We start from the raw sequence: 27,840 nt of genomic DNA, 5'->3' as shown, positions 1-27,840 counted from the left end.
ACACAGAAAACATTTCATCACTGGATATTTTTTTCGTTTAATTAAAGAGTTTTTTTTTTGTCAGTTAAATGTCCGGAACGCTTTTGAGTTCAATTTATTTAGCACAATTCACACCCAGCGGTAATTCAGGGGGAAAAAAAATCTCCGAATGATCCACATGAAACTTTGGTCTTCCGACCTTTTACCACCGTGTCGATTTATTTTGTGCGAGGGAGAGAGAGCAAGACAGCGCTTAGTTTGGAGACTGTGAAGTCTTGTTTACTTTCGCCAGGCTCCGAAGAGAGAGAGAGAGAGAGAGAGAGAGAGAGAGAGAGAGAGAATGCGCGCGCGCGCGACCGGCTCTCTCTCTGCTCGTTCTGTTAAACATGCGCCCTGTCACTCACAAGCGCAGCAGTTCATCTACATTACTCACCGATCAAATAATACTTTGGCGGGACTAAAATTCACTTTGGCGGGCGCTAAAACAAGTTCAATGCAGAAAATTCATGCGTGAATTTAACTTAGTAGGCTACATGACCATGCACTCGCACAAATGCGACCACATAAAATTTTAACTCGCACATTCTCAAAAAATGGTCGCATATTTCGGCCATTTCTGCGCAGTTACAAGCTTTTTCTATTGGCACAATTCGAGGTAGCCTACACGTTGTGTGTTAGCTGCTTTGCTGCTGACAGAAATACGGTGCACTGCATACAACCTTGTAACTTTCCATTGCCATTTCTAATTGGCCAGCAAGCCAGGAACGCGAGATTCGACCATTTTGATTGGCTAATAGGTTTGTCACTCAAATGTCAGAGGTGGGGGAAAAAACCTCAGACTCCTGAGGTTAGGTTATTGCGGGAGTTAAAACCTCAATATCGATGCGATAAAGGTTAATCGTGCAGCCCTACTTCACGCCAGATCTGCCGAGCCCAAGGCAGTATGCGTCATGCCCGCCGCCCCTGAGACTGTGAGCGTCATGCCCGCCGCGCCTGTGACAGTGAGCGTCATGCCCGCCGACCTAGAGACTGATGGAGTCATGCCCGCAGAGCTAATGTTTTCTTTTATCCCGCCGAGCTTGAAGCTCCCTTCACCGCTGGTCCCGTCCAGCTTAAAGTCCTATCCGGTCTGGAACGCCACCCAACCCAGCACTTCCCGCCAGTCCAGCCGAGCCCGCACTTCACGCCAGATCTGCCGAGCCCAAGGCAGTATGCGTCATGCCCGCCGCCCCTGAGACTGTGAGCGTCATGCCCGCCGCGCCTGTGACAGTGAGCGTCATGCCCGCCGACCTAGAGACTGATGGAGTCATGCCCGCAGAGCTAATGTTTTCTTTTATCCCGCCGAGCTTGAAGCTCCCTTCACCGCTGGTCCCGTCCAGCTTAAAGTCCTATTCGCCACTGGTCCCGTCCAGCTCAAAGCCCTCTTCGCCGCTGATCCTGTCCAGCTCAAAGCCCTATTCGCCGCTGGTCCCGTCCAGCTCAAAGCCCTATTCGCCGCTGGTCCCGTCCAGCTCAAAGCCCCATTCGCCACTGGTCCCGTCCAGCTCAAAGCCCTATTCGCCGCTGGTCCCGTCCAGCTCAAAGCCCTATTCGCCACTGGTCCCGTCTAGCTCAAAGCCCTCTTCGCCGCTGGTCCCGTCCAGCTCAAAGCCCTCTTCGCCGCTGATCCTGTCCAGCTCAGAGCCCTCTTTGCCACTGGTTCCGCCCAGCTCAAAGCCCTCTTCGCCGCTGGTTCCGCCCAGCTCAAAGCCCTCTTCATCGCTGGTCCCGTCCAGCTCAAAGCCCTATTTGCAGCTGGTCCCGTCCAGCTCAAAGCCCTCTTCGCCGCTGGTCCCGTCCAGCTCAAAGCCCTAATGCCGCTGGTCCCGTCCAGCTCAAAGCCCTCTTTTCCGCTGGTTCCGCCCAGCTCAAAGCCCTCTTCATCGCTGGTCCCGTCCAGCTCAAAGCCCTCTTCATCGCTGGTCCCGTCCAGCTCAGAGCCCTCTTCGCCACTGGTCCCGTCCAGCTCAAAGCCCTATTTGCAGCTGGTCCCGTCCAGCTCAAAGCCCTCTTCGCCGCTGGTCCCGTCCAGCTCAAAGCCCTATTCGCCGCTGGTCCCGTCCAGCTCAAAGCCCTATTCGCTGCTGGTCCCGTCCAGCTCAGAGCCCTCTTCGCCGCTGGTCCCGTCCAGCTCAAAGCCCTATTCGTCGCTGGTCCCGTCCAGCTCAAAGCCCTATTCGCCGCTGGTCTTGTCCAGCTCAAAGCCCTATTCGCCGCTGGTCCCGTCCAGCTCAGAGCCCTCTTTGCCGCTGGTCCCGTCCAGCTCAAAGCCCTCTTCGCCGCTGGTCCCGTCCAGCTCAAAGCCCTATTCGCCGCTGGTCCCGTCCAGCTCAAAGCCCTCTTCGCCGCTGGTCCTGTCCAGCTCAGAGCCCTCTTCGACATTGGTCCCGTCCAGCTCAAAGCCTTCTTCATCGCTAGTCCCGCCCAGCCCAAAGCCCTCTTCGACACTGGTCCCGTCCAGCTCAAAGCCTTCTTCATCGCTAGTCCCGCCCAGCTCAAAGCCTTCTTCATCGCTAGTCCCGCCCAGCTCAAAGCCCTCTTCGCCGCTGGTCCTGCCCAGCTCAAAGCCCACATCGCTGATCCCACCCAGCCTCCCTCTCCCACCTCTGCTGTTGGGGTCTTCTTGCTCTACTGTTTTGCCTCTACTGAGCCCTGTCGACCCCTCTGCCCATCCACAGCAAAATCCACAGCGACCGTCTGTGTCGCTGTGGATTCGCCTCAGGTTTTCCAGGCCTCAGCAGCGCCCGGGCCTGATGATTCCCTGTCCTCGCCTCTGTCCCCTGCACCTCAGACTCCACCTTGGCCCTCCGACCCTTCAGCTCCTCCTCAGCCCATAGTGCCCTCATCTCCGCTGTGTCGCGTCAGGCCTCCAGCTCTACCAGGCTCACTCGTCCCTCTGTCATATCAGTGGTCAGCCGTCACCCTGGCTCCACCTCGAGGACTCCGTGCTGCCGGCTGCACCTATGCCCTGCATCCCTTCGGCTCCACCGGGTTCCGTCTTCCCTCCTGCTCCTCCATCGTCCTCACTCACTCTGGTTCCGCCGCGGCCTTACGGATCCCCTTATCCGCCTTGGTCCCATGGGTCTTCGGTTTCGCCTTGGCCCTCCGGACCTGTGGTGTCGCCTTGGCTCTGGGTCCGGCCGGCTCAGTTGGGGATCCCTAAAACCCCTTCTCAGCCTTCATCGCTGTGGCCCCCTGCTCTGCCTGCTTCACCGTGGCCCCCTGCTCTGCCTGCACTGCCTTGGCCTTATCTTCAGCCTGCTCTGCAACGGACGCTTTCTCAACCTGCTCCGCCTAGGCCGCCCGATGGGTGGTCTCCTTGGCTCCTTCCTCCGTCATCTCCACCCTTGTCCTTCTCCGCCGCGAGGACGAGCCTCCCGGGAGGGGGGACATCCTCCTGACTGGCATCGAACCAGCTCGGTTCCTCATCATGCACTGCAGCACCATGATCATCGGTTTCTCCAAAATCATTACCAAACAAACCTTCTCTACTGCTCTTTTTCTAACATTTCGTCTATCCATGATTTTGTAATGACCTGTTTGTTGCTGGTTCCAGTGTTGACTGGAGGAAGAAATGACACACACACACACACACACACACACACACACACACACACACACACACACACACACACACAAATCCATTAATGCCAAACAAAAACACTATGACTAAGCAAACTTTTCTTAATATTATTTTATCTCAATATCGTCCGTCCGTCCTAAAACACCCAGGGCCCTATTTTAACAATCTGAAACGCAAGTATCAAACGCAAAACGCAAGTAACTTAGTGGGCGGGTCTTGGGCGCTGTTGCTATTATACCGGCGGGATAAATGACTCTTGCGCCCGTCGCAAATTTAAAATGGGTTGGTCTGAAGTAGCTTCAATATTCATAGGTGTGGTTTGGGCGTAACGTGAAATAAACCAATCAGAGCGTCATCTCACATTCCCTTTAAGAGCAGACGTGCTTTTTCCATGGCGAATTGCTATTGTAACTAGAGTTCTCAACGGGTCGGGTCGGCCCGACAAACCCGACGGGACCCGCGGGTTCGGGCCGGGTTCGGGTCGAAAATAATCAAATGACTCGGGTCGAACCTCGGGCTTAATCTTTTCCGCTCAGTAAAAAAAAAAAAAAAAAAAAAAAAAAAAAAAATTATTAATCATCGCTGCTGTTCACCGTAAAGAAAGTCTGGCTGCTGCGTGTAACGTGCATCATGGAGAGGGGCGGGGGCAGACCTGATGCCCTTGCGTGCACGCCTTTAACCTGGAGAAGAAGATGGAGTTGGTGAGAAGTAAACTTGCCACAGGTGAATTCACCGTCGCTACTACAGCCTATTTATATATTTAAAGTGTATTGTTTCAGTTGTTTGTATTGTTAAAAGGCGTGAACATTAAAGGTTGATTTGAATTCCCATCTGCTGGTCATGATAATACGCTGATTTCACGCAGCCGCCATTTTGAAATCGAAAGTGAGGCTCCGGTGGGAAAAACCCCGGACGTAAAGATAAACAACAATGCCTTTGGACTACCAACCTGAAGCTGCTGCTGCGATTTACACTTTTGGATGTTAATATCCAATATAGGATATTTATATAATTCATTCCTGCTTCATTTTTTTACTTTCTGAATAATATAAAAAAAATATTTTATTTATAAATGAATTTCACTGTATATAGTCTAAAGTATGACCGAAATGTATGTACAGTTTTAGAATTGACAAAACATCATTAAACACAACAATACGCCATCGCATTCACGACTCTCCTGTGATTAAAGGCGACACTTCCGGTTTTCTTCCCACCGGAGCCTCGCTTTCGATTGCAAAATAACGGCTGCGTGAAATCAGCGTATACGTGTATGAGAGAAAAAAAAAATCCGACGCAGCGTCGGGCCGGGTTCGGGCCGAATAATTCATGTTTATGTGTCGGGTTACATCGGGTCCGGGCTTTAAAAGCCACGGGCCGGGTAGGGTCGGGTTGTAATTTTCAGGCCCGTTGAGAACTCTAATTGTAACAGCGGATTTGCCAGGCGCGCGCCAAGCATGGGGGAACCCAGTCTAGCTGACTTCAGAAAACCTCAGAATAACCAGAAAGACTAACATTAGCGTGGATGCCATTCTTCTTATGAAATGAGTACATCAGTTGTTATAGGAAAATGTCCCTGGTTCCGGCTGACCTTATGTATGCAGCCTAATAATCATTTAACTGATTTGAATAATAGAAATGTATAATGTTCTACATGCATGTCAGGTAAAAGAGATGCGTTTTTAGTCTAGATTCAAAACTGACAGAGTGTGTCTGCTTCCCGCATCACTTAGAGCGTTGCAATAAAACTGACATCCAAGTTAAGCTTTTTTTGTGGAAGTATCAATTAATTATTCAAAATGCAATTAAAATGATTGCAAACATTACCAAATGACCAAATGTGAAAAACAAACAAAATGTGTATTCAGTATTTGCAAACTGAATTATAGTAATAGTAATAAAAGAGTCATTTGGACAAATATTATCAACATTAAGGCATTAAAATAAAACATTACTTTATTAAAAGTAAAATATTACTGTAATGTTGATAGTGTCTTTAACATTAAAACTCACAAACCCACAAAGCTGCTCATTAGCACTAGTGTCTTTCGAGACCTACAACAGCGAGTTTTCCCTCTTTGAGCCAGAAAACACCATAATATTGTTATTAACAATATTATATTATATAACTGAGGACACTTTATTGAACAACCACACACAGCAACTTATGGTGATAATAACACAAAATGTGTGAAAGTTCATCGAAATGAAAGTTCATTTCAAGGGTTAAAAGAAATAAACACTTGAAATATATCAGTCTGAAGGTTTGCAGTATAAATGTGCATTTCTCTTAAAACAATGCACAACCCACAACAATTTAAAACCTGCACAGCACAAGCTATAAATACAGCACTTTCTTACCCTTTTAGAAGTGCTTTCGTCTGGTCTTCTTTGAAGAAAAGGCCCCAATTATGTCCTTAAAATCCAAATCACGAAGGATGTCATGCTCAATATACATCAGTGTGAGATGACTTGCTGCATGCTTGACCGCAGTCTATTTTTCACCAAGCCCAGTTTGGAGAAGGACTGTTCTCCGCTCGCGTTGGTCACTGGCATAGTCAGGAATAGCCGTAGAGCTATGTCTGTGTTTGGAAACACTGTATGGAGTTTTCTTCTTCTTAAAAATTTCAGTAACTCCACTGCTCAAATTTTCATCCTGTACAAATTCTCTGAACTGTACCACCTCCTCCACAAAGTCCTCTTCCAAGTCACTGTTGTATTTCCTCTGCAGGCTCAGTGCTGCTGAGCGGAGGTCTTGGGGGGAAATCAAGTGCAACCCATTTAAAAAAAAACAAGTTTTCACACAATTCTTTGTATGACTGGTACCTTCTGTCCAGTTCTGATACTAAACGGTCAATGATATAGATATACACAGATGTACAGAAGCGTTTGCGGCCTGATAGCTCGTCTCTTTCTTTTTTTCTTTCGCTGGGTATCTGCTTTGTACTGATGAGACACAATGGGGGACATGCTCCTTGCAGCTGCCTCAAAGCTATCAAACTGATCCCGGAGGCCTGCTACATATTCACGCAATGACCGAACCAGATCCACAGCATTGCACAGATCCAATTCCAACACTTGTACTCACACCCTGGAAACGTTGAAGGATGGCATTCCACATGTTGCACATTAGTGCAATTTCCAGTTTGTTCATCTTTTTGTGCAGTGCCCTAGCCTCCTCTCTTGTGCTCAAATTCTGGTGCTCATCATCAGCAGCAATGTTGAGTAATGACTGCTGGATCCCTGCGTAGTTCTGACATAGGGCTTTGGTTGCGACAGCGTGTGCTGACCATCTTGTGTCAGAAAGCGTATTCTTTTATTATCATTGGGCTGCAACCCTGCCCTGATCATCTGCCAGCGTGAAGTGGTCTTTGATGAAAAGTTGAACAAAGCTTGTACAAAACTGAAAAACTGACAGTCTCCTCACAGCAGTTTACACTGTTGACCCCCACCAGGTTTAGGGTATGTGCTGCACAGGGTACCCACTGTACCAATGAGCTGATCTGCTTGATGCGGGCCTGCACACCTTTGTAGGCTCCTGACATATTATTAGCATTGTGTCACGGTTGATGAATTCATTGACTCTTCCTTGCGCTGTTTATGCGTGTGTGTGGCCGTGGTCGCTGATGATCCTCCGAATTACTAGTGCCTATTTATACTCACCTCTTGCGTTTTGTGTTTGTCAGATCGTTGTTTGTGGATGTTTCCCTGTGCCGTTCAGTTCATCCTCGTGTTTCCGTGCTTCAGTTCCTGTCTTCATGTGGGGAGTTATCTGTAGCAGTTCCAGTCGTCGTTCCTACATCTTCACTTCGGGGTCTGCACTTCACTCATCTGACTTCACGCACTGACCGAGTTGCCTTCTGCAAACCTGCGCTGCCAACCGCCTGTGCCGTGATATGCATCCTTTCCAGTATTCACATTCATCATTGAACTGTTTTTTGAGTTCTGAGTCCACTGTCCCACTGTCAGCTGCTTGATTGATGTAAGCGATCATGGCTTTTCTGTGAATTTCACAGCTTTCATGGCTTTTCTGTTAATTTCACAGCTTCTGCTATACGATCATTAGCATGTTTCCAGTCAGAATAACCCCCACACACACAAATGCTGACTTTTCCTTGTTCTCGCCAAATATTTGCATGCAAAACAAAACGCACTACCTGCTGATGGTGAATAACAGAGCCATTCTCTGGGCACACACTCTCCGTTACCGAGTTTGCATTTGAAATGCATTTTTGAGAAAAATCTTCTCTGATGTTTATATTGGCGTTCCGATGCCGTCACTTCAGCATCTTTATTTTGACAGGACTCCGGTCCCATTTCCGCCCAATAAGCCCGCACTTTTCTGTCAATATTGTTTCCCCAGCGGCCCAGGTCACTGTTATAATATGGGTCATCTGACTCGTTTCCCCTTAACTGGTTTGCGGCCTGGTCCTCTCTCTGGGGCTCGTGTGCTCCCCCCTTTCTCCTCCCCTCCCCTCCCCTCCCCTCCCCTCCCCTCCCCTCCATTGCTGCGGGTAGTCCCCTGCTGCTCTCCAGCCACATCCACCTGCGCGGCCTGCGCCTCCTCCGCTCCCTCCGGTGTGTGGGATAGTAATCTTGAGACTCACCTGTTCTAATTGAAGTACCTTGCGATACTAAGTACTCCAATACTCATCTTCAGTCTGTGTTCCTGTTTACCATCTGCCATCACCGCTGATCTCCTTCATCCTCCGTTCACCAGGCTGGTCTTCCTCCATCTGCAAAAGACATTCTGTTATTTCTCCAGCTAAGTTAATTTATCAACTCATTACAACATCTGATGGTTCCGTGCTTCTGTTCCAAATAAAACTACTGTTTATTTTACTCCCCTGTCTGACTCATCTCTAAACCTGACACCTATAGGCTATATTTCAACTTTATGCAAATGAGAAGCCGTTTTCGCGAGCGACAACCAATAGGAAAGAAGCCTTTCAGTGGAGCTCAGCTCCCGTTACCATCTGGAGTGGAGTGCAGTGCAGGCAAGACAGAAGAGTTCGAGGGCGATTTCACTGTTTTACATGATTTGACTGTAACTAACCACAAACATGGATATAATAAAACGATGCATGGAAAAGAAACTGTCGACAGTCTCAGTGAGTTTAATTCATACATTTATAGTTCAATTTATAGTATAAAAACTAGTGTTGTAGTTTTATGATGCAAGCTTAGCACTGCTGCAGTTCATTTTACAGTTTCCCCTGCATAATGTTGACTATTAGGGAAGAGAAAATTGATTATTTGTCAAATTCGGATGACGTTTTAGTAATTTATGACAGTATGAGTGAGTGTAATTTGTAGATTGATCGATGGTTAATCTATTTAATTATTTAATCCACTGAACACTGCTGTGTGGTAATATAAAAACACTCTCCCAACAGCATACTAATTCCTAGTCAAATTAAAATAATATAGTTGTATCACTTGTGATGGTGTTTTGTATAGATGTGGCCAGACGAGCGGTCTAACATTAGAGCGACAGCACTACCAATGGCAACACCAACAAGCAACTTCACAGAGCAGGGGTGCCCAATCTTGCTCCTGCCGATCGACTGTCCTGCACAGTTCATCTCCAACCCTAATCAAACATACCTGCCTTTAATTTTCAAGTGATCCTGAAGACCTTAATTGGTTGCTTCAGGTGTGTTTGATTAGGGTTGGAGATGAACTGTGCAGGACAGTCGATCGGCAGGAGCAGGATTGGGCACCCCTGGTATAGAGACTAGCGACATACAGCAACAAAATCTGACAAGTTACAAAACAATATGATCTTTTTTGTTCATGAACCTGAACATGGTAGGCCCCTGAACTTGGGAGGCCCCTGGGCTTCAGCCCAGGTAAACTTGTGCATTAATGCGGCCATGTGTATATGTAATACTGGCATTCCACGGCACCTTGAGCAGTTCGGCCAGTTGATCTCTTTTTTGGCTCGACAGGAACTTGACCCGGCAGCGGAGGACACAGAAACTCTTCGACGCTGTCGGACCTGGACAAACCCTGTTGGTTTGGGCTCTCCGATCCATCGCCACTCCACCTCCCCTCGACGCTGTACGTGCCTCGGCTGCACAGACTCCTCTCCACATGGACCTCAGGGAGGGGCCAAGCTGAGGCTGACGTGATGCCCGGAGAAGAATCTGGGGAAGCAGTTCTCCAGGATCTGGGGCGGCCTGAGGATGGAACATTTCAGACATCAAAAACTGTTTTTGTTTTATTTATCTATCTATAAATTACAGAAACGTCTGTCTGTATGTCTGTCTGTCTGTCTGTGTGTGTGTCTGTGTGTGTGTGTGTTAGTGTTATTCGCATATCTCTCGAACCGTTACTCCGATGGATTTCAAACTGGTGTCTCGCTACGGGGACGAGAAAGTGCAGTGCCAAGTTTGACGTTGTTTGGATGAGAAATGCAAAAGATATCGTTAAATATACCAGTAAAAGAAGCACTTAGAAGGTTGTGGTTTAAAAATAAACATTCTGACATAAACACTCTGTCAGCTACACTGTTTACTTCTGATTATAGTTTGGTTCCAAAAAGTGATAAATCCATGATAAATCCATTTTGATTCATTTGAGTGAAAATGTGTTTTCTTTACCAAAAAAGTGACAAGATGAAACCACTATTTTCTGTTTCAAACTTTCCCATAGCATCTTTAGGTTATAATAAAATTTAAAAAATTCAAATCCAGATTTTGATTTTCAAAGATTTATTATAAAAACGGATTATTTTCCCCAAAAATGCAATAAATTCATGACAGTTTTTTTTCAAAATGCAATAAATCCATTGAATCAATATAAAAGTTGCTTTTTATCATATTGAAACTGTTGAAATCAGCCATCGCTAAGAAATATCTCCTGAACTTTTTTGACGGCGATCAGCTCACAAAAACTGATTTTGCATGGGCACTTTGCACGGGCATCAGCCTATTCACAAACTGTTTGCTCAAGCATAGCGTTTTCTCAGAGTTCACTTTGTGCTTTCTACCATGCACATATAAAAATGTAACTGAACTTTTGCTGTGTAATTGTAACAATGAGCACCCAAACACATCAAACCAACAATTAGGCTACTAAAAACACACTCAAAAAATTATTTTGCATGGGCATTTTGAACTATTTTTTTTTTATAATATTAATTAGAAATGTCAGTGGTCACATCAAATTGTTACTTTGGTTTCACTTTATTTTGGTCCCTTTAAGACATTCTATAAGTCTATAAGTAACATTGCGCCTACATGCAGGACCGGCGAGTGCACTTCTGCCGCTCTAGGTGAAAAACAATTGTGCCGCCCCAAGGGTTGGTCCGAATACCTTTTTTTTGAGCTTCGAAGCTTCGGTAGTAATGAACATCGAATATTCGAAGCTTCGGAGAGAGGGTGCTCAAGAACATATTCTTCTCTCTAATAAAGGCAGGAATCTCTATGTGTCTGTCTGTCTGTTTGCATTTTGATTATTTCGAGAACCGTTCATCCAATCGACTTCACAAGGGAGTGCAGTGTCGCATTTGGTGCAATACAGATAGACACGTGAGACGTGACACATTCATAATTTTAATAAACTTTTCGTAAACTACAGAACAGCGCGAGCGGGAAGCGGCGCGCCTCACGAGGGCAGGGCTTATATGCTCCGAGAACGGACACTGCACTAGTAATATAAAACGCACACACACAGGTCTGTTAAATTAAGCAATACTTTTAAGGTAGTCTAATATTTTTCTGACTAACAAATTACTGACACAGTAAAGGGTAGATTTAAATAAAGAGAAACGAAATTTAAATAAAGAAAAATTAAATTCAAATAAAGAAAAAACTAAACTTAATATACAGTAGAGCTGCATCTAACGATTATATTTGTTGTCGATTAATCTATCGATTATTTCTTCGATTAGTCGACTAATCTAACGATTCTTTTTCTGATTAATCTAATGATTATTTTTGGGATTAGCTGATTTATCCATTGGCAAACTTTACAATAAATAAGTACAACAATATATCAGCTGTATTTTGAAGAGGGTAGTGCATCTGAATATATTATTTTAACATGAAATCTATGAATGATGACAAAAAAAAAAATTTTCAGAAAGGGTAATTGTCATTTTATTATGAAATATGCGAACAGGAAGCATTTTAAGCTTTATTTTTAAATAATGGCACTGTTTCATAAAATGTAAGATACAGTCACAGGCCTATTTAGGAAACGTGTTTAATATACTCTGTTATTAATTACTTTAGTGGGAGTATGATTTACTCAATTAACTTGTCCGAAAATGCACTTGTGTTTATCTGCAAAAAGGTTCACATACACTAGATTGCAGCCTAGGCTACTGTTAATGTAAATATAACGTTAGTCGTTTGTTTTTAAAGTCTACATTAGAGACCTGCGTGAGACGGATTTCTCCGTTAATGATTTCTAAAAAACTGACATTTCAGTCCATCGCGATCTCACAAATCTCTGTTATTATAAATGAAACTGGCTGCACAATTAATCTTTCATAATATCTACACTTTGTTTGCTATAATCAGAAGATAATTAATGTGACACGTCGACGCATTTCATGCGTGTCGACGTATTTTCATAGTCGACGTAATCGATGACGTTAACGCGTCGTTGCGGCCCTAATATACAGTATACCGGAAGTAAACAAGAAGTAGAGGTAAACATGGCGAGACGCAGCACAGCACCACAGCACCGCACTTTTGGAGCGAGGAGGAAAGCGCAAACAAAGGCGATAGTTATCTGCCCCGAACTATTTTCCACGGGAAATTCGAGCATGTGTTTGCGTCATTACGTCATATCTTTCGCCGTTTACATCGGGATATTGCCAATTGATTACAAATTCCATGTATACAGGAGTAACTCTCTCTACTCACACATGTAAACGGGTTATTCCGAAAGTTTTAGAAACCCAAATAGTGACCCTAACCCGACCATAACCCGGATATTGGCTGCATGTAAACGTAGTGATGGATCTCAAACTCAATTCCTGGAGGGCCACAGCTCTGGGGTGCGTTTCCCGAAAGCATCGTTGGCCAACTATGGTCACAAGTTCCGTCGTTACCAATAGAGTTCAATGGACATTGCGATGCATAGTTGGCCAACGATGCTTTCGGGAAACGCACCCTTGCACAGTTAGCTCCAACCAGCTCCAACTCACACCAGCAAGGAAGTTTCTAGTAATCCTGGTGTTTGATTAGGGTTGGAGCAAAACTGTGCAGAGCTGTGGCCCTCCAGGAATTGAGTTTGAGATCACTGGTTTAAAATAATGATGGAGAAATAATGATTTACCATTATTTGGCTTGACGCCAGAGTGATCAGAATCTGCTGGAGGAATGAAAGGCTCCACAACATTCACAGCACTACTGGAAGAGCTGCTGAAAACACCCTTCGTAGCCTTCCAGAGCCTGAGGAACCAACCAGGTCTCTTCCAACGTTCTGGAGCTTTTTCTGAAATGAAGAAAAAACAAATGAAAACAACTATTAGACCCATCTCTGACATCAAATTAAGCAATAATATAATGACATAACTTACATTTTACTATTAAAATCTTAATAGTTTAACAGACTCTCTGCTTAATATCTGCAAACTCTTTATTGTGATGCTCCTCCAACAGACATTCTATAAGTCTATAAGTAACATTACACCTACATGTCTACTAACTCTCATTAGAGTATTAGTAGAGTATTAGTAGACTGGTAGGGTTAGAATAAGTTGACATGTAGTTGAAAAGTTACTTATAGTTAGTAGAGTGTCTGTTGCTAGATCCATTGTTTTATTTAAAAAATGTCAGCGCTATTATAATGGGGGAAATCATTTTTATATTCTGTAAAAACAAGTCTTATTTTGAGTGGAAAAAAAGATAATACTGTTTAAAATAATGATTTACCATTATTTGGCTTGACGGCAGAGTGATCTGGATCTGCTGGAGGAATGAAAGGCTCCACAACATTCACAGCACTACTGGAAGAGCTGCTGATAACACCCTTCGTAGCCTTCCAGAGCCTGAGGAACCAACCAGGTCTCTTCCAACATTCTGGAGATTTTTCTGAAATGAAGAAAAAACAAATGAAAATAACTATTAGACCCATCTCTGACGTCAAATTAAGCAATAATATAATGACAAAACTTACATTCTACTATTAAAATCTTATCTGTAATGTTACAAATCTAAAGTAATGGGAATCGTTCACGCTATCCACCTGACTTCTGCTTAATGCCTGCATAAATGTCCCAACATATTATGTCATAATATTAATAGTCATTTTATTTCACTATTAGCACGATTACAAGGGTGGAGCCTGGTGATTCCGATTCAACGATAAAGTTATTTTTCTTATTTTATCTGATCTTTTATTAAAAAGAAAACATACATTAATTCGTTTAACATTTTAAAGCTATTTACATGAAAGTTTTCATTCATTAAGTTTCATTCAGTTGTGTGTGTGAATGTTAATGGGGCAATCCAGATGTTGCCTGGTAATTCTTTAGTTAACCATACATGTTCAAATGTAGAATTCATGAATTTGCCATCTGATAAGCACAACATCTTAATTTTCAGACTTGAATTTGGCCCACTGGGCAAACGTCACGCGGCATAATAATTATTCTTGAGCAATTTCACCTTGTTAAGCCCTGTAAAGACATATATTGTATCAAACGTGTGTTTGTCTTGTGTTATGTCAGAGTTATGACAGTAAACTTACCAATAATCTCATTCTCAGGCTGACAATTAAATTTCTTAAACCAATTGTGGCGACAAACATTGTCCAGTTCAAGCCGCTTCTCTGGGTTTCTTTGCAGGAGAGAGCAAAGTAATTCGCAGCATTCTGTGAAGAAAGAGAAGAGAGTCCTTTTATTATCTTAAACTCTTTGATTAAGCTGAAAGATCTAAATATTACTGCATTACCCACACAACCATTTGAATTACTTTGTTCTATTTTGTATGATTTAGAATTGCAAGTAAACTTTGCTGAAATGAAGATCTTACCTTGTGACAAGCCCTCTTTGGTCCAGATGTTATCATTGAGCTTGTCCAAGTCTTCTGACTCTGGAAATTTCCAACACATCAGCGCAAACAAGACTATCCCGAGTGACCAAACTGTCGCTGGTTCCCCGTGATACTCGCCGTTTAAATCAAACTCAGGGGGGCAGTACGCTAATGTGCCTGGAAAAAAATACATTTTGTCTGATTTGTAAGTTTGTATTAAAGCAACATTTTGACTAGGCATTCATTAGCATGCAAGAAATTATTAGATGCTATTGATTCACAATGGTGGATATCATTACATGATGCAAGTCGAACACCTTAATGACCCGTCATCAAAGTTTGAGGCCCACCTTACAGCTCTGAGGAATAATACATACCAGCAAAGTACGTGTATCCCGCATTGGTCAGGATTTCGCCGCACCCAAAGTCAATTAGTTTGACTTCCAGGGTGTCCGGGTTAATCAGCAGGTTTTGCAGCTTGATGTCGCGGTGCAGCACTCCACGTTGGCAGCAAGTTTGAGCTGCGAGGGTTACCTGCTGCATGATAGCCGATACTTTGCTTTCTCCGATGTAGCCTTCGAGATGCTTACAAAATTCTAACAAGTCCTCACAGGGCTTAGGCAGCTCTAGAACCATAATGTGACGTTCAGGCTCTTCGACCCAGTCCAGAAGCTGGATGATTTGGGGAACCCTGGGGCCTTTGTTGGCAAGAATTAGCAGACCGATCTCCTTTGGAACGGGTTCAGGAAGACCCTCCTAGAAGAAAGACAATTCTTATGATATTACATGGAGAAAGGATTTAGACCACTACTAAACTACTGACAATACCAGTATGTCTATTGAAAAATAGACTAAGAGAAACAGAGTACTTACAACGTCGATGCATTCTATTCCCACTTTGTTAACGACTTTCAGCGCCACCTGATCAACAAAACAAAAAATGGATTTGTGTTAGAATTATTTACAATGTGTGTACAGAGTTCATATCATGTCAGTCATTAACCTTGAACAGACATGTTCAGTTTCATGAATTTAAATTCTAATCATCTAGAGCATTTCTAACAATTTAAACAGGTCTGAGAGGTCAAGTGCTCTAAGTAGTGAACATAAGATACACTGAGAGGGTGTAAGATAGGGCAAGAACACTTTGATAGATAAATAATGCAAGTAAAATAAGTGATACCTCAAGGCCATCTTTCAAGCGAATCCCTGCATAAACGCTTCCATAGGCTCCTTCACCGAGCTTCCTGCCGATTTCATAGCTGTAGTAACCGGTGTCTGTTAAAAGAAAAATAAGAAGAGTTGATATGAAAATTGCTTTGTGCCCGAGTAAAGGCATATTGTATCCAATGTGTGTTTGTCTTGTGTTATGTCAGAGTTATGACAGTAAACTTACCAATAATCTCATTATTCTCAGGTTGACAATTCAATTTCTTAAACCAATTGTGGCGACAAACATTGTCCAGTTCAAGCCGCTTCTCTGGGTAACTTTGCAGGAGAGAGCAAAGTAATTCGCAGCATTCTGTGAAGAAAGAGAAGAGAGTCCTTTTATTATCTTAAACTTCACACTCGCTCTCTTTGATTAAGCTGAAAGATCTAAATATTACTGCATTACCCACACAACCATTTGTATAACTTTGTTCTATTTTGTATGATTTAGAATTGCAAGTAAACTTTGCTGAAATGAAGATCTTACCTTGTGACAAGCCATTCGCAGTCCAGATGTTATCATTGAGCTTTTCCAAGTCTTCTGACTCTGGAAATTCCCCGAACAGCAGCAAAAACAAGACTATCCCGAGTGACCAAACTGTCGCTGGTTCCCCGTGATACTCTCCGTTTGCATGAAACTCAGGGGGGCTGTACGCTAATGAGCCTGGAAAAATACATTTTGTCTGATGTGTAAGTTTGTATTAAAGCAACATTTTGACTAGGCATTCATTAGCATGCAAGAAATTATTAGATGCTATTGATTCCCAATGGTGGATCTCATTACATGAAGCAAGGCGAACACCTTAATGACCCATCATCAAAGTTTGAGGCCCACCTTACAGCTCTGAGGAATAATACATACCAGCATAGGACGTGTATCCTGCATTGGTCAGGATTTCGCCGCACCCAAAGTCAATTAGTTTGACTTCCAGGGTGTCCGGGTTAATCAGCAGGTTTCGCAGCATTATGTTGCGGTGCAGCACTCCACGTTGGCAGCAAGTTTGAGCTGCGAGGGTTACCTGCTGCATGATAGCCGATATTTTGCTTTCTTCGATGTAGCCTTCGAGACGCTTACAAAATTCTACCAAGTTCTCACAGGGCTTAGGCAGCTCTAGAACCATAATGTATCGTTCAGGCTCTTCGACCCAGTCCAGAAGCTGGATGATCTGGGGAACCCTGGGGCCTCTGCTGGCAAGAATTAGCAGACCGATCTCCTTTGGAACGGGTTCAGGAAGACCCTCCAAGAAGAAAGACAATTCTTATGATATTACATGGAGAAAGGATTTAGACCACTACTAAACTACTGACAATACCAGCATGTCTATTGAAAAATAGACTAAGAGAAACGGAGTACTTACAACGTCGATGTATTCAATTCCCACTTTGTCAGCGAATTTCAGCGCCACCTGATCAACAAAACAAAAAATGGATTTGTGTTAGAATTATTTACAATGTGTGTGCAGAGTTCATATCATGTCAATCATTAACCTTGAACAGACATGTTCAGTTTCATGAATTTAAATTCTAATCATCTAGAGCATTTCTAACAATTTAAACAGGTCTGAGAGGTCAAGTGCTCTAAGCAGTGAACATAAGATACACTGAGAGGGTGTAAGATAGGGCAAGAACACTTTGATAAATAAATAATGCAAGTAAAATAAGTGATACCTCAAGGCCATCTTCAAAGCGAATCCCTGCATAAACGATTCCAAAGGCTCCTTCACCGAGCTTCCTGCCGATTTCATAGCTGTAGTAACCGGTGTCTGTTAAAAGAAAAATAGGAAGAGTTGATATGAAAATTGCTTTGTGCCTGAGTAAAGGCATATTGTATCAAACGTGTGTTTGTCTTGTGTTATGTCAGAGTTATGACAGTAAACTTACCAATAATCTCATTATTCTCAGGCTGACAATTACATTTCTTAAACCAATTGTGGCACCAAACATTGTCCAGTTCAAGCCGCTTCTCTGGGTTTCTTTGCAGGAGAGAGCAAAGTATTTCGCAGCATTCTGTGAAGAAAGAGAAGAGAGTCCTATTATTATCTTAAACTTCACACTCGCTCTCTTTGATTAAGCTGAAAGATCTAAATATTACTGCATTACCCACACAACCATTTGAATTACTTTGTTCTATTTTGTATGATTTAGAATTGCAAGTAAACTTTGCTGAAATGAAGATCTTACCTTGTGACAAGCCCTCTTTGGTCCAGATGTTATCATTGAGCTTGTCCAATTCTTCTGAGTCTGGATTTTGCCCACACAGCAGCTCAAACAAGACTATCCCGAGTGACCAAACTGTCGCTGGTTCCCCGTGATACTCTCCGTTTAAATCAAACTCAGGGGGGCAGTACGCTTCTGTGCCTGGAAAAATACATTTTGTCTGATGTGTAAGTTTGTATTAAAGCAACATTTTGACTAGGCATTCATTAGCATGCAAGAAATTATTAGATGCTATTGATTTACAATGGTGGATCTCATTACATGATGCAAGGCGAACACCTAAATGACCCGTCATCAAAGTTTGAGGCCCACCTTACAGCTCTGAGGAATAATACATACCAGCAAAGGACGTGTATCCCGCATTGGTCAGGATTTTGCCGCACCCAAAGTCAATTAGTTTGACTTCCAGGGTGTCCGGGTTAATCAGCAGGTTTTCCAGCTTGATGTCGCGGTGCAGCACTCCACGTTGACAGCATGCTTCAGCTGCGAATGTTACCTTCTGCATGATAGCCTTTGCTACGTTCTCTTTGATGTAGCCTTCGTGCCGTCTTCGAAATTCAAACAAGTCCTCACAGGCCTTAGGCAGCTCTAGAACCATAATGTATCGTTCAGGCTCGTCGACCCAGTCCAGAAGCTCGATGACCTGGGGAATCCTGGAGCCTTCGTTGGCAAGAATTAGCAGACCGATCTCCTTTGGAACGGGTTCAGGAAGACCCTCCTAGAAGAAAGACAATTCTTATGATATTACATGGAGAAAGGATTTAGACCACTACTAAACTACTGACAATACCAGTATGTCTATTGAAAAATAGACTAAGAGAAACAGAGTACTTACAATGTCGATGTATTCAATTCTCACTTTGTCAGCGAATTTCAGCGCCACCTGATCAACAAAACAAAAAATGGATTTGTGTTAGAATTATTTACAATGTGTGTGCAGAGTTCATATCATGTCAGTCATTAACCTTGAACAGACATGTTCAGTTTCATGAATTTAAATTCTAATCATCTAGAGCATTTCTAACAATTTAAACAGGTCTGAGAGGTCAAGTGCTCTAAGTAGTGAACATAAGATACACTGAGAGGGTGTAAGATAGGGCAAGAACACTTTGATAGATAAATAATGCAAGTAAAATAAGTGATACCTCAAGGCCATCTTTCAAGCGAATCCCTGCATAAACGCTTCCATAGGCTCCTTCACCGAGCTTCCTGCCGATTTCATAGCTGTAGAAACCGGTGTCTGTTAAAAGAAAAATAGGAGTTGACATTAGTAAAGACAGATATAATATCAAAAGTTTGTCTGTATTGTGTTATGTTGGCGTCATGACAGTCAACTTACCAATAATCTTATTATCCTCCAGTTTCTTCAACGGAGGTGATACAGTGTCCCCTGTTGGTCCGACATGGACGTTGTTGACTCCACAGTCTGACGTGGCACAGTCTGTAACTTGAGGGACATCATCTCTACAGTCTCCGACTAAGTCTTGGAAGGAGACATCACTCCACTCATCATCGACTTTAGCATGACCAGGCTCCTCTGCAATGGGAAGGACTTCGGCCTCACTGGTACTGGTGACATGCTGAGACGTCTGATCTAAAGAGGGAAATGATATTACCAAAAGATGGTTTTAATGAAATACTATTAATAAAAGATTGCATAACCATATACATTACTAGACACTAATATTGCTGCAACTAAGCTTGCTGTAAATTATTTTTGGGGCTTTCAGACAGGTCTAATTTGTGCAATCCGCTTTCTCAGTTGTCGGTCAGTGAGCACATGCAGGAATGTTCTGTTCTCTGTTTAAGTGTCAAATTAAAAAAAGTTTAACTTTTCAACACAGTCATTAAGTTAAAGGAGCTGTATGTAAGAAATTTATTTAAATTAATCATAAAATGGCCCTGATATGTCACTAGACATTAAGAAATCATGTTCATTTCAAATACTTATATTTCTGACAACAGTAGTACGGCCAGGATATTGTCATTTAAAAAGTGAAGTTGCAGCCCTCAACTGATGTTGATGTTGTCATCTTGTGTTTTGGCCTGATGCCCCACCCTCCGCCTATCTACCAATCACGAAGTTAGTTGTGTTTCAGCATCCGGGGTGCCAGCTCTGCTCTAGTTACCACAGCTGCAGCTACAAACTGTAGCCTAGGTTCCTGCTGGATCCTGCAGCCTATCTGGCAACCTCGAGTCAGGGGGGAGGGTGAGGGGATACAGTAATTTGAAAGTGATTGCAGTACCAGTTTTGGCCACAATCTTACATACAGCTCCTTTAAGTTTACATTCATTAAGTTTCATTCAGTTGTGTGTGTGAATGTTAATGGGGCAATCCACATGTTGCCTGGTAATTCTTCAGTAACCATACATGTTCAAATGTAGAATTCATGAATTTGCCATCTGATTAGCACATCTTCATTTTCAGACTTGAATTTGGCCCACTGGGCAAACATCACACGGCATAATAATTATTCTTGAGCAATTTCACCTTGTTAAGATTTGTAAAGACAGCATAAAAACTTCAATAAAAATTAAGGGATAATGTAGAGCGAGGCGGTGGTTATAGCGAATGCAACCCCAACGCGAAGCGGAGTCGTTATTACATGGCTACCTACCAAATAAATCAATAATTTGGCACAAATTATTGATTTAAAAAGGAGTTTATTGATTTAAAAACTATTGTATTGCTTCCGCTAAAGAAAGCGTCCATAGTAACGCTCTGTTTTTCATGGCAACGGTGTGTTATACTTCGCAGCGGCCTGTTATCAAGAAATAACAGACCGCATTCTACATTGGAATTCAACCAAGCCATGTAATAATACATTTTAATGTCTGTTTAAAGGCATTTACGCATCTTTCATCTATACATGTTAAGTATGCTATATCAGTGAATTATCCTTTAGTAATTATTGATTTATTTGGTAGGTAGCCATGTAATAACGACTCTGCTTCGTGCCGTTCAGCCTGTCAGGATTGTATTCGCTATAACAACCGCCTCGCTCTACATTATCATATATATATATTAATGAGCTGATGAGTTGAATCAGGTGTGTTTGATTAGGGAGACAAAGAAAATGTGCAGTGTTGGGGTGCCGGCAGGACAGGTTTGGGAACCACTGACCTAGACAATTAACACAAGAAAAGATTGAACCCATTTTCAAATGCTAAATAACGACGCTGCGAGAAATGCCAGTAGAAAACTAACAGCAAATTAATGAATAGATGAATTAATAGATAGAATTAATGAAGAAAATTAGCGAAAGTGTGCTTTAATTGACCTGCGTGCGATTGTGACGTCACGTTATATGACGTCCCAGTGACATTCTATATCGATCAGTGGTGTGACTCTTTCTTATACTGTCTATGGTGTGAGTGTATTTATATTATCTCTAACTAGACACTCACCGTCTGTCGGCTCGGACTCAGTTGCTGGGTCTGATGTTTCACTAAACCAGTCATGATCGAAGATGTTCTGCAAGGTGATCCATGACTCTCTGTGACGAAGTTTCTGAAGTAGATCCAGGCATTCTGTAAAAGTTTTCAGAAGAGAGATGATTAGTCCTGTTTGATTTTGAGATGGTATGTAGTTTATGTAAAGTAATGTTGCTGTTACTAGGGCTGCACGATTAATCGTATTTTAATCGCGATAACGATATCTGCCTCTCTCGATTAATTTTTAAAAATCGTCGCGATATTTGCCCGCTCGTTTCTTATCCTGAAAACGCTTTTTTATTAGACATTTGCATTATCTTGCATTGTAAACAAGTCCCCACTAGCACTGATGTTTGTGGTTGCCAGATCTGAATAGCTTAAATATCCCGAATTATCCAAACAGAGCTTTTCTCTTACATTTTATGCCCTCTGTGTTTTACTTAGTCGGTGCAATCTGGCAACCCAGCGCGCGCGCTCTACACTGCGGAAAAAGCACTGATCTCCACAGCGATATTCTGTTTGCTTGAAATTGTTAAACAGCCAGTCTGTTTCTTCACAAGCCACTTGTGCTGTTTGTGTGACTAAATCTGTTTCTAAATGAGTTTCACTGTTCTATTTTTTGAAGTTTAAGTTTTTACCAGTTTTCAAGATGTGTCGTGAATCACTTTGAAAACGACAGCCACTGCCCGTTTTTAGTTTGTATCAACAAGTAAGTTAACGTTAGACTATTTTTCTCTGCAGTACGAATTTGCTGAGCGATCTGGATCTTTACTTTGTCTCATTTTCAACCGAAATGTGTCGCTTAGAAGATCTAATTTGAAGACGCATCACAAAACGCTTTACGTTAAATCATGCCATTTGTATTGACTTGCTGTCTGAGGAAGTTGTAGCAGTTGGTTAAATGAAGTTTGATGGTTTGAAATTAACACCCGCCAAATGCGGCTAAAAATGAACTTTGGCGGGTATCTCTGTCAAATCACTGGCCAATTTGGCATGTTATTATGTTTACTCACTTTGCTGGGGAAATTCGTGTAAACCAAATCTGCTTGGATTTTGCGCAAATACTTGTGCAAAACCGTTAACTGACTCTTCTCTTTCTATGTAGATTCTCAAATGAGAATAATCGTGAATAATTATCGCGATTATAATTTTGAGCAAAATAATCATGATTATCATTTTAGCCATTATCGTGCAGCCCTAGCTGTTACTATGGCATTCTCTGGATGCCCATGAACATTTATTCATGGCTAAACATTCACTGTCAATCTGCTGTGTTTTACACTTTGCTTATTTGTCATCAAGGTAATTTTACTGTCACTTGTGTAAGAGCTTTACATGTTTCCAAGCAATGCTATTTCCATTTCGTTCTTGTTTTTGGTCTCACCTTTGGACAAGTCGGTAGTTTTCCCATGAAACCATTCTCCTTTGACCATCCCCTTCAGCACTCGGCGTAAGCCTTTGTTTGTTTCCATTAAAGCGTGAGTTCTCCTCTCTCCACTTGATTTACGATCGCCTTTTCCTGTAAGCAGTAAGTTTCAGTTTTCAGTAAAACGCCCTTATGTCTATAATATCCTGTGCATAATCAGTGACTTGTTCTCAAAAAGCAAGCTCACGTGTTTCTCTGGTGGTCAGTGCTCTGTAAAAGCCGGTTAACTTGATCTGCCTGGTGTTCTGGTCGATGAGCACTTTCTTCAGGCTTATGCCTTTATAGTAAACATCTTGTTCGCTGCAGTGCCGTAACACAGAGATGAGTTTCTGCATGATGTCTTTTGCTTCTGCTTCATCCAGACGACTTCCGTTTGCTTTGATGTGATCAAACAAGGTCGTGCTGGTACCTGGATGTTCCATGATTAAGATGTCGTGATCTTTCATGCTGAACCATTCAAGTAACTTTACGACATGGTCGCTATCTTCCACCATCCGCATTATAGCTGCCTCCCGACACAAAGGTTTGGAATCCTCCATCTGAAAGAAGAGATTGACAAAAGGTAGGTTGACTCCTAACCTCAAACCTCCTTACCAAAGAGTGACGTTCTTGGAGTGACCTCCTTACAACTGACACTTCAAGGCTTTGATTGTCTATTTCAGTTTTATCTTATGCTGTCTACATACAGAATTATCAATTACCGAATAAGAATTTAATAAATAATTCTTAATAGTAATTTTCATGAAGAATAAAATCGTGTCAACTTACGTGGAAATCAAACAGGCGCTTCTTAACAGATTTGATGATCACCTACAAATTAAGAAAATATTTGCAAACATCAGTGAACCGACTCATTCTTGTTGTTTACATGATAATCTACAATCTTTTTAAAACATGTTTTGAATAAAAAAGACAGAAGGAAACAAGAGGCAAAAAGTTTGCTGTATCCAGAAAGAGCAACTTACTTCTGTGCCGTCTGATTTTCGAATTCCTTCATGGACAGTGCCATGGGGTTTCGAAGCCAGTTTCTTTCTCACTTCAAAAAGAGAGTCAAATGATCCTAGAAAACACACAACAGCATGAGACTGAACTGAACCAACCAGTGTGAAGATTACAAATAAAATCAGGAAACAGGCTGACATTGACACATGAATAATTAGCAGGTTTTGTGATCGCCAAAACATTTGGTAGCCTATCTAAACACTATTTTATTGAGTTTAGTGACAGCATGGTGCAGTAATTGGTATAGGCTACTATTTTTACAATTGCTTGATACAAATTTTACATTTTAAAAAGAGCAAAACTTAAGAGCGTTATTTTAGTCTTAAGAGAGTTATTTTTAAGAGCAAAACTTTTCCACCTAGTATTTAAAGTGTGGTGGAGAATTCATCTGGCCTTCATCGGCCTCCATGTCTTTATCTTATGTGAGTGGATATCATATTAAACATCGATCTATAAATTACAGAAACGTCTTTCTGTGTGTCTGTGTGTGTGTGTCTGTCTGTCTGTGTGTGTGTCTGTTAACCACATATCTCTCGAACCGTTAGTCCGATGGATTTCAAATTCGACAGGTGTCTTGCCACGGGCACGAGTAAGTGCAGTGCCAAGTTTGACGTTGTTTGAATGAGAAATGCTAAAGATATCGTTAAATATATAATTAATTTAAAAGGTTGTGGTTTAAAAATAAACATTCTGACATAAACACTCAGTCAGCTACACTGTTTACTTCTGAATATTAGAGTTTGGTTCCAAAACGAGATAAATCCCTTTTGATTAATTTGAGTAAAAATGCATTTTTCTTTACCATAAAGTAGCAAGATGAAACCACTATTTTCTGTTTCAAACTTTCCCATAGCATCTTTAAGTTATAATAACATAAAAAATTCAAATCCAGATTTTAATTTTCAAAGATTTATTATAAAAACGGATTATTTTTTCCCAAAAATGCAATAAATTCATGACACTTTTTTTTCAAAATGCAATTAATCCATTGAATCAATATAAAAGTTATTTTTTTTTATCATATTGAAACTGTTCAAATCAGCCATCGCTAAGAGATATCTCCTGAACTTTTTTGACGGCGATCAGCTCACAAAAACTGATTTTGCACGGGCACTTTGCACTGCTCCCTGAATCGAGGCGCTTATTCATTTGTGGATGTAAACTGAATCTATAAGTCAGCTATGCTGTTTACTTCTGGATATTATACATTCCATACGTGTGCTTTTTACCATGCACAAATAAAAATGTCACTGAACTGCACTCAAACACACCAAACCAACAATTACTAAAACACACTCAAAAACTGATTTTGCACGGGCATTTTGCACTAGTTCTTAAAAATACTGCTTATTTAATATGTGTGAACATTTTCCAATAAAAGAAAATAAACTTTTAGTAATGTATTGAAGTAATTAATTAATTAATTGTTAAGTAATGTTGTAATCAAGATTGTTAACGGGACAGGTTAGGTAATAAAGTCTGTATCATTACATGGTAACTTGTCTTTCTGTTGTTGTTTTGTAGATGTGTGTTGTTGTTTGTTGTAACTAGGCTTGAATGTAATTCAAGATACGTTTGTAAAACCATGGTTAAACTGTGGTAATCCAACCAATTTGTGGTAACGTTACATGAACCATGGTTTAAAAAAATCATAAACAATATACATTTACAAGAGGAACCCAGATCGTACAATTTATGCTGGCGTTATTATGGTCCTAGTAAAAGTATTATGAAAAGTACAAATTAATTAACGTTACACCATTAATAAAGTAAAGATAATTAAAATACGAAGCCCGGGAAGTCACCTGTGGGAGAAAAAAAAACAATCCGTGGCGACGGTTTTGAAATCCGTCTGCTCAGTTTATAAACCGTAAATTAACGTTACTCACGAATTCTCAAACTGTTTCCTCGGTTTAACAAATACGGATTAATAAACCGTACCCACGAGTTTCTAATCCGCGCTCTCAGATTTGTAAACCGTGCCTTCAGTTTCTGCAATCTGTAACGTTACCCACAAATTCATAAACATATGTGAGTTCATATGTGAGTTGTGTATTAATAATGTTAACTTACCTGTCGTGTTCTGGCCATCTGTTCGGCTGCAACTGGCGTTTCTCTCAGGTAATATACCGTCGATCAACTGTCGCGTGTAATTTAACACGCGTTTCATGTTTCCTATTGTTTGTATCTCTAAAGCGTTGGTAAAATATTTCACTAATGTTGCTGTCTGTCTGTCTGTCTGTCTGTCTGTTTGTTTGTGTTGCTGGCTGCGTCGTTGCTTAGCAACCTCTGCGACGTTACCGATAATACTGTTTCCGGGTCCAAAGCCCGAGACGGGGCCTCTCTCTTTCGCTAGTGTTTTTACAATGCGCAGTGCTGTGTCCCGTGTTGTTTGAACAGATCAGAGTTAAAGAAAAAAAAAGTGACAATAAACTGTCATTCTACCGCTTTCCTTGTGACGAGAAAGAGAAGAGGAAATGGCTGCAGTTGATCAGGTAAGTTACAAATCTTAAACGAGGAAAGAAACTGTTTAAAAGCGTTACAGAATGTTGCGTAGCAGACTGCAGTGTGTATCATCAGTTTTGTAATATTAATGAGCCGTCTTCCTTCCCTCTGTACGATGAATCTTCAATATTTTAAATTGCACGCTGTCACACGGATCGAGCGCGCGCGCGGCCGGGTGTCTCAAGTCAAGTGGCTTCGCATTGTGCCACTCGCATCCAAAACACGGAATATATATATATATATATATATTCAAATGTATTTGATATAATTATTAATATATATATATATATATATATATATATATATATATATATATATATATATATATATATATATATATATATTAATAATTATATCAAATACATTGATGTCTCATTGTTCGTAGTTGATCAGCATACAATTTGACAACCATTAAAAACATTGTTGCATTTTTCCCTTACCAGTACATGTGAAAACAAAACTGACAGTTTTACCTTTATTAAGAGATTTTGCGTTGGCTAGTGCAGTTTCACCGATCCATTTTGTCTTACTACATACAGTACAGGCCAAAAGTTTGGAGACATTACTATTTTTAATGTTTTTGAAAGAAGTTTCTTCTGCTCATCAAGCCTGCATTTATTTGATCAAAAATACAGAAAAAAAATGTAATATTGTGATATATTATTACAATTTAAAATAATTGGTTTTCAATTTATTATACTTTAAATTATCATTTATTTCTGTGATGCAAAGCTGAATTTTCAGGATCATTACTCCAGTCTATCAAATGATCCTTTAGAAATCATTCTAATATGATGATTCATTATCAAAGTTGGAAACAGTTCTGCTGCTTAATATTTTTTCATAACCTGTGATACTTTTTTAGGATACTTTGATGAATAAAAAAAAGAAAAAGAAAAAAGAAAAGAAAAAAAAAGAAGCAAATGTTTTCGAGATAGAAATCTTTTATAACAACAATATACACTACTGGTCAGTAATTTGGGGTCAGTCATTTTTTTCTTTATTTTTCTTTAAATAAATCAATAATTTTATTCAGCAAGGATGTGTTAAATTGATAAAAAGTGATAATAAAGAAGATTTATATAAAAAAAAACATTTTTATTTTGAATAAATGCAGTTCTTTTTAACCTTTTATTCATCAAATATATTAGGCAGCAGAACTGTTTCCAACACTCATAATAAATCAGAATATTAGAATGATTTCTAAAGGATCATGTGATAGACTGGATGTCACATGTGACACTGAAGACTGGAGTAATGATCCTGAAAATTCAGCTTTGCATCACCGAAATAAATGATAATTTAAAGTATAATAAATTGAAAACCAATTATTTTAAATTGTAATAATATATCACAATATTATATTTTTTCTGTATTTTTGATCAAATAAATGCAGGCTTGATGAGCAGAAGAAACTTCTTTCAAAAACATTAAAAATAGTAATGTGTCCA

General features: G+C 41.2%; 1 protein-coding gene across 1 annotated transcript; it reads right to left on the bottom strand.

The window, feature by feature from the left end:
• Window positions 1–3,298: 3,298 nt before the first annotated feature.
• On the bottom strand, window positions 3,299–26,054 carry LOC308680430 (uncharacterized protein; the record flags this gene model as incomplete). The annotated part of the gene is made up of 27 exons (XM_081348558.1): window positions 3,299–3,453; window positions 6,107–6,355; window positions 9,511–9,783; window positions 12,896–13,054; window positions 13,495–13,653; window positions 14,312–14,434; window positions 14,596–14,772; window positions 14,973–15,351; window positions 15,469–15,516; window positions 15,779–15,873; window positions 15,992–16,117; window positions 16,292–16,468; window positions 16,667–17,042; window positions 17,163–17,210; window positions 17,473–17,567; window positions 17,686–17,811; window positions 17,986–18,162; window positions 18,361–18,739; window positions 18,857–18,904; window positions 19,167–19,261; window positions 19,361–19,615; window positions 21,430–21,552; window positions 22,841–22,975; window positions 23,070–23,421; window positions 23,651–23,692; window positions 23,848–23,942; window positions 25,958–26,054. 27 exons carry the CDS (start codon window positions 26,052–26,054, stop codon window positions 3,299–3,301), a joined length of 4,563 nt encoding a protein of 1,520 aa, XP_081204684.1.
• Between the last annotated feature and the right edge of the window lie 1,786 nt (window positions 26,055–27,840).

This window comes from Scardinius erythrophthalmus (assembly GCF_964197995.2).
Source record: "Scardinius erythrophthalmus genome assembly, chromosome: 20".
NCBI classification, from domain to species: Eukaryota; Metazoa; Chordata; class Actinopteri; order Cypriniformes; family Leuciscidae; genus Scardinius; species Scardinius erythrophthalmus.
This window is presented reverse-complemented; position numbering and strand designations above follow the sequence as displayed.